The sequence below is a fragment of the Haliotis rufescens genome, unplaced genomic scaffold (assembly GCF_023055435.1).
Source record: "Haliotis rufescens isolate VD_foot unplaced genomic scaffold, xgHalRufe1.0.p SCAF_12, whole genome shotgun sequence".
NCBI lineage: Eukaryota > Metazoa > Mollusca > Gastropoda > Lepetellida > Haliotidae > Haliotis > Haliotis rufescens.
The window spans coordinates 40,378,016-40,385,742 of record NW_025963802.1 but is presented as its reverse complement, the minus strand read 5'-3'; the positions used below and the strand labels follow the sequence as shown (position 1 = coordinate 40,385,742).

Below are 7,727 nucleotides of genomic sequence, written 5' to 3'. Positions count from 1 at the left end.
CTACGGTAAACTTTTAATCGCGTAAACAATATAAGATAGACCCATTTATGAATTACTGTTTTGATCATCAAATTAGGACCCGTGAAGATCCGGGTTAGAATCAATTTTCAGCAATCCAGGCTGGAGAGTCTGAACAGGCAACTGACGAGATCGTGTGATCAGGCTCGCTGACTTGGTTGATGCACGCCATCGCATCCCCATTACATGGATCGATGCTCATGATATCAATCACTGGATTGTCTGGTCCCAATTCTTTGCAGACCGCCGTCATTTAGCTGGAATATTGCTGAGCGCGAAGTTGAGAACAGACAAACAAACAAATCACACAAATCAGTTGGCACACGCCAATGCCGTTAGGTATGACACCCTGCTATCATACAAGACTGACAACTCGATCCAATTTACTCGCATTTTATGACAAACAGTGCTGGGTAACGAGTACCAATTTTAATCATCTGGTCCCCGTAAAAAGCGTCAATGCTTGTCGTAAGAGGCGACTAACGAGATCGGGTGGTCAGGCCCGCTGATGAGGTTGATGCATGTCATCGATGAATATACTGATTATACCTGTGTAAATGTGTATTGGAGAAAACTGAAACCTGATTTTTAACAATGATGAATCGTCGATTCTACACTGTACATTAATAATACATGTATTGCTTTAAACACCTAAACTGGCGATTTTATGAACGTTTTAAGTTCATTAAATATCACGTTTTAAGTTGATGTACTCATTTTTGATGAGCAAAACAGGAATTACAAATGGGTCTATAGTATGTTGTTTAGTACTACGGTAAACAATATACGATAGACCCATTTATGAATTACTGTTTTGATCATCAAATTAGGACCCGTGAAGATCCCGGTTAGACTCAATTTTCAGCAATGCAGGCTGGAGAGTCTGAACAGGCAACTGACGAGATCGTTTGATCAGGCTCGCTGACTTGGTTGATGCATGCCATCGAATTCCCATTGCATGGATCGATGCTCATGATATCAATCACTGGATCGTCAGGTCCAGATTATTTGCAGACCGCCGTCATTTAGCTGGAATATGGCTGGGCGCGAAATTGAAAAACAGACAAACAAACAAATCACACAAATCAGTTGGCACACTCCCATGCCGTTAGGGTATGACACCATGCTATCATACAAGACTGACAACTCGATCCAATGTACTCGCCTCTTACGACATACAGTGTTGGGTAACGGGTACCAATTTAAATCATCTGGTCCCCGTAAAAAGCGTCAATGCTTGTCGTAAGAGGCGACTAACGAGATCGGGTGGTCAGGCTCGCTGACGAGGTTGATGCATGTCATCGATGAATATACTGATTGTACCTGTGTAAATGTTTATTGGAGAAAACTGAAACCTGATTTTAACAATGATGAATCGTTGATTCTACATTAATAATACATGTATTGCTTTAAACACCTAAACTGGCGATTTTATGAACGTTTTAAGTTCATTAAATATCATGTTTTAAGTTGATATACTCATTTTTGAGGAGCAAAACAGGAATTACAAATGGGTCTATAGTATGTTGTTTAGTACTACGGTGAACTTTTTAATCGCGTAAACAATATAAGATAGACCCATTTATGAATAACTGTGTTGATCATCAAATTAGGACCCGTGAAGATCCGGGTTAGAATCAATTTTTAGCAATCCAGGCTGGAGAGTCTGAACAGGCAACTAACGAGATCATGTGATCAGGCTCGCTGACTTGGTTGATGCACGCCATCGCATCCCCATTGCATGGATCGATGCTCATGATATCAATCACTGGAATGTCTGGTATCATTTAGCTGGAATATTGCTGAGCACGAAATTGAAAACAAAACAAACAAACAAATCACACAAATCAGTTGGCACACTTCCATGCCGTTAGGGTATGACACCATGCTATCATACAAGACTGACAACTCGATCCAATTTTCTCGCCTCTTAAGACAAACAGTGCTGGGTAACGGGTACCAATTTTATTCATCTGGTCCCCGTAAAAAGCGTCAATGCTTGTCATAAGAGGCGACTAACGAGATCGGTTTGCCAGGCTCGCTGACGAGGTTGATGCATGCCTATATCGCATCCCCATTGCATGGATCGATGCTCATGATATCAATCACTGGATTGTCTGGTCAAGACTCGATTATTTACAGACAGCCGTCATCTTGCTGGAATATTGCCCTAAACAACAAACAAACAAACAAAGATAATATCTGTCCAAATATTCTTTTTAATACCTCCGATTTTAGTTTCATGCATTTATGAATTTCTTTTGCAGGAAGAAAGAAGAGAGAGTGCGGTTGGAAAACCTATTGTAGATTGCGATATGTTGAGGGACTAGGATGGTAAACCACTGTGCACTTGAGTTAACCTGCGTCATCTGAATGTGATGATAAAAAGCAACATCACACATCGACCCTCTTGTAGATTCTTTAGGCTGATCAACATTTAATAGCCCTATGGCACAAACCAGGCCAGATTACACCATTTGACACTTTTCGGTTATTATTTCGGAAAACATTGCATTTGTGTAGCAGTTTGTTTTTTTCCGTGAAATAAAACACATACTCATATATACTGGTATTTTAGATATAAGTTCAGTTTTCTAACCTACAAAATATTTGTTGTGTCCATATTAATTAAAAGGGATGTTGATATTGACTGTTTGTATCCAGTTTTGAAAACCTTTTGTAATTGAATAAAATATTGTTCATGGACATGAGTATTTCTGTCGTTCTTTAACACTTTACTTTACCTGGAATTGCGAATGTAGGATCTCGGCTTTTTTATGATAAATTCATCAGTTCAAAGAAATTTGAAGAAAAAAATGGAGAATTGGAAAACATATAATCTATAAAAATATATAATGGAATAAAATATTTACCCAATTTAGAAATTAGATTGTTAGAGTTCCAGGATAAATTCATATACAAAGTTATTTACATAAAAAAGAATTACTCAGATGAAATTGATTGATAATGATGTGTGTCCCCTTTGCAACTGTAATTGCTAAGATCTTTTACATGTATTTTGTGATTGTGAATGTGTTCTTGGTATTTGTATGCAAGTTCTGTCATTTATAAAAAAGAGGCCTGAAACTTGATATTACTTTCACATGACATACTGGTATTGTCTTTGGACAATAAAATTGTTTGCTATAGCAAACAATTATATCTAATTTGATTCTGATTTCATGTCTTCAAGTCAAGTTTCTGACACCATTGATCGATTGAAGCACAGCATAAAATATCGTAATTACAATTCTGAATACATTATAAACTTGTTTATACCCATATATTCCCTGTTTAAGAATAATGACTCCCAGCATGTACAATTTTGTTAATATCACATGCTGTTGTGTCATAGATTCCTTAATATGGTCTCTGTATACTATTGAAATGGAATAAAAACTGTTTGAAAAAACAACAACAACCTTTGTAACTGGTGTGAGGTGAGAGTGTTTGTTTGTTTGCTCAATAACTTTGAACTAAAAACGTGAGTAACGACATTCTTAATTATATGGCACCCATCATTTGATACTTGACAATTTCAGGTAGAAAGTGTATAATCCCGCATCGACGTTATCATGCATGACTAACACTCTGAGTAAAACCTGATCGTTGGTCGAAGCAGGCGAGTTTTAAACGTCAGCTGACTTGAACGTTTGTAGCATATGTTACAGAGCAATTAACACATAGCATGATGTGTAATTGCCTTCACAGGTCCATAGAATAGGAGATAGCATCAGTCACGTTTCACTGCACATGCGTAAGGCACACCTAGGTGTGTGTGTGTATGTATATGACAAACCCATGATATCACCACACATGCTGTGCACATGTCTTTATTGATCTGTCCAGGCAATCCAATGAGAGTGTTTCTAACTGAAATATGCAATACACACTACCGTGTACGAAATAACATGGCAACGAAGCATGGTTGCTTTGTCTGCTTGTTGTTCTTCTTGCTAAACGATTTCGAAAATTGTTTTGCGAAAAAAGGTGCAAAAAATGTGACGCATTGTTTAATAAATAGTAGTCCCAAATCAGATGTAAATATTGTCATAAAGACGTTGTATACTTGAGGAAGAGACAAAACTATCAATAGCATAGTATTTAAATCAATCACCAAGTTATAAATGACATTGCTCCAAACCGATTGCCGAGTAATACTTAACTCTGCCAAATTTAAAATATTGTGACCAGACCTATATTCACTTACCTATCCGATTCCAGAGATTTTCAAAACAATACCTTTGATTAAGTTTGTATAAATAGTCACATCTAATGATCAATTAAATGTTCACGTGTTGGCATGAGTCACTGTAACTGTGTGAGGTGAGGTGAAATTGGGTTTAACGTCGCGTCCAAGATCATTGCACTTATATAGCGACGTGCATGCACGTGTGTGTGTGTGCGTGTGTGTGTGTCTGCTTGTACTAGTCCGGACTAATGCCGATTTATAGTGCTAGCTCACTGAGATACCATGCCGCAGTTTAACATGAATACCAAATTAAGACACAGTATACTGACTACGAGCCGACCAGTCCTTGTCCTTGCCAACAAGTACCACGTTTTAACGTCTTTTGGTATGACGCAGCCGGGAATCGAACCCCGGATCTTCCGCTCTCCGGGCGGACACTCTACCACTAGACCACGGAGGCGGTCCTGTAACTGTACGTGATCATAGTACAGTGTGTTGCCAAGTTGTTTTACAAGTGAGTGCCTTGATTGATTATCTGAGTGTATTGGTCGCTTTTCAACGAGTGCACCTTTGTCAAAGTGAAATTAAGTAACGCGAGCATCATGACTAGCGATGTGTCCAATCTTACCAAAATGTATTTTGAACCTGATTTGATTTGAATTGTATTGCTCACCACCGTTAACACGTTTGCAATACATTATAATCTCCAGTTCTGATTATAACTATTATCTGACCAAGGCCTACCTACATACCTCATCCAGTAATAGATGGAAGACAAATGGCAGCTAGAGCGTATGATGGTACTACCCTTTCCATAAACAACAAGTAAATGCAAAGGAGGGTGTTATACTACACGTATTTTATTACACCTTCACGTCTTGTAATCTTATCTGACAGCATTCATTGTTGATCTCCGAACGATGGCGCGATAAGGTAGCCAGAAAATGACGTCAAAACCGCGTTAGATCTTCCAAACAAATATGTATTTTCTCTATGGGATTGTACCCATACCTGGTCCCCCTTCTTCAGTTGTAGTATAGCGGAGTTGCTAGCACCGTCATTTTCATCACTGGAACGAGCATAAACACCCACAACAATATTGTTGTTGTGCATGAGCTACAGCCATAGTGATGTTTTTTCTTGAGTTATAGCGTGGATTTGGAAGCTGTAGATCCCGCTCTGAGGACATTTAAACTTCCCCGTATGGCTGTCGTACGCCTTGCCAACGTTCAGGAAGATGTTGTTGTTCCGAAGGACTTGTCCACGGGTAAGCGATACAGGATGCGACAGACCAGTTGAAAAGGCAATCTGGTAGACTGGTTTACCCATCGCAGCTGAAACAAAATATATCTTCATTGAAATTAACCAACGATTTTTTGGAAATTACTTATAATTTGTCCCGGGTAAATGAATTATCTATATCCCCTGCGTTTAGGTGCGCATTCAAGACGGATAGATAATATTCATATTCCGATTTTCGAGACTTTTAAATCAAAATTGAAGAAAAAGGTATGACGATCTTCTTTTTAATCAATTAATTAGTATCGATTTCATAGGTTTTTGAAGAAATAATCAAAATATTAACAAATTTCACTAATATCGCACCATATCTGATGAATCAGCTTCGTAAATGGTCAATATATGATATTTGTGCATATACTAGAACTTTACACATATCGAATGTCGATATCATGATATGTTTATTTCCACTACATAGGATAAATTCTTATTGTTGAATGAGCGTTTCAGGATGCCAGTTAAGAGTTTTATATTATAGAGGATAAAATCAAGTTTCAGGGTCATAAGAAACGACTATGAAAGTGCTCTGGTTCTCCCACGTGTTGCATGTATTCATCACATGCTGAAGGCGTGGGGCGTTGCCCACGGCATCAGCCACTGGTTTGTCTGACTCGATTATAATTAATTGCATCTGGCAATGCTAATAACTTAAACCAATATATAACATTTAAAGGGAGAAGGGACCACGTTCGCCTAGTACAGTAGAGTAAAGCCTCTTACATGCCTTTATCTGTACATATTTGAATATTTAAAACTTGTTTATCACTCGTATATCAGATTCACAAAGTAGAGTGAGTGAGTGAGTTTTGTTTTACGGCCCTTTTAGCAATATTCCAGCAATATCACCAGAAAATGGGCTTCACATATTGTACCCATGTCGGAAATCGAACCCGGGTCTTCGGCGTGGCGGGCGAACGCTTTAACTACTAGGCTACCCGACCACAAACTTATGCAACTTTAGTATCGATTATCAGCAAAAACAGGTAATCAGGGATTGGCTTCAAATTTATTGGCTTTAATAGTTCTCTCAAAACATAGAACAATATCTTCTCAGCCCATGTGCTGGCATTTACATACGCATGAATTGTTCAACACATATGGTAGATTTTAGGGAAGAAGACCTCATGGAAAGTCGCTTAAATTCAGACCAATATTACTCAATAAATCCGTTTGAGTGCTGTAACCATATCACAGGCTTGTTTGCAGGTATCTGGAGAATCCATACACAGTTTTGTATAACAACAAGATAATACATTGTTCTGGTCTTGATACATAACATTAGGTCTCTTACATTATTTTAATCGTCATGTCATCTATCAAACTATCTTGTTGAACAAACATTACCCGCGCCTCGGCACAGTAGCTGGTGTCACAGGAAAAATCAATAGTGTCGATAATGCGTCGGTAGAGATGACTTTCCCTCGATTTTCATATTCATATTTCACTTTTATGATACAGCGTCCGCCCAGAGAGCGGAAGGTTCGTTGTTCGATGGTACTTGTTGTTACCCTGTCTTGTACTCGGCTTTAAGGGGCTAAAACAAGGACTGGTCGGCTCGGAGTCAGTATACTGTGTCTGAGTGGGGTATTCATGTTAAACTGTGGCATGGTATCTCAGTGTGATAGCACTATAAATCGGCATCAGTCGGGACTAGTACAAGCAGCCACAAAAACACAATGCACCTCGCTATGTAAGTGCAATAATCTTGGACGCGACGATAAACCCCATTTCACCTCACAACCTTTAATAATACTCAATAGTTTGTATACAATCCGCATATCAACAAAGGATACCCCTTATGGAATATAAACATCTAACTTACTGTTTAGGGGGACCCTCTCGATGTTCAATCATCACCGTTGCATATAATTGTACGTAAGTTATTTTCCACTTACCCGCAAGGACCACCAACCCTAGGAAGATACTGCATAGGTTCATCTCTGCAAGTGTTAGGTATACCTTCGTGCAGAGATGGTTATAAAGCATACAGGTGTGAAAGTCATTAGCACTGGTGTACCAGGATATAGATACAATTACTGCAACATGTGCTCGTGTCTGTCAGTGAATATAACACATATGTATTTACGTATTGAAGTATGGCGTGAACTTACTGCCACGTGAATTGAAACGGTCAAAACAATTTCATGAAACATTGTGCAATTCTTGTAATTCAGTAATTGTTCATTAAATATGGAGGCATGTAGAAGTAATCCAAGAT

The 7,727-nt window shown here is 38.5% G+C and overlaps 1 protein-coding gene across 1 annotated transcript; it reads right to left on the bottom strand.

Annotated features, from left to right (window-relative positions):
* Window positions 1–5,263: 5,263 nt before the first annotated feature.
* LOC124150959 (complement C1q-like protein 4) lies at window positions 5,264–7,510 on the bottom strand. The gene is made up of 2 exons (XM_048393644.1): window positions 7,405–7,510; window positions 5,264–5,544 (listed from the first exon to the last, which is right to left on the bottom strand). The coding sequence occupies exons 1-2, from the start codon at window positions 7,493–7,495 to the stop codon at window positions 5,327–5,329; spliced, it is 309 nt and encodes a 102-aa protein (XP_048249601.1). The 5' UTR covers window positions 7,496–7,510; the 3' UTR covers window positions 5,264–5,326.
* Between the last annotated feature and the right edge of the window lie 217 nt (window positions 7,511–7,727).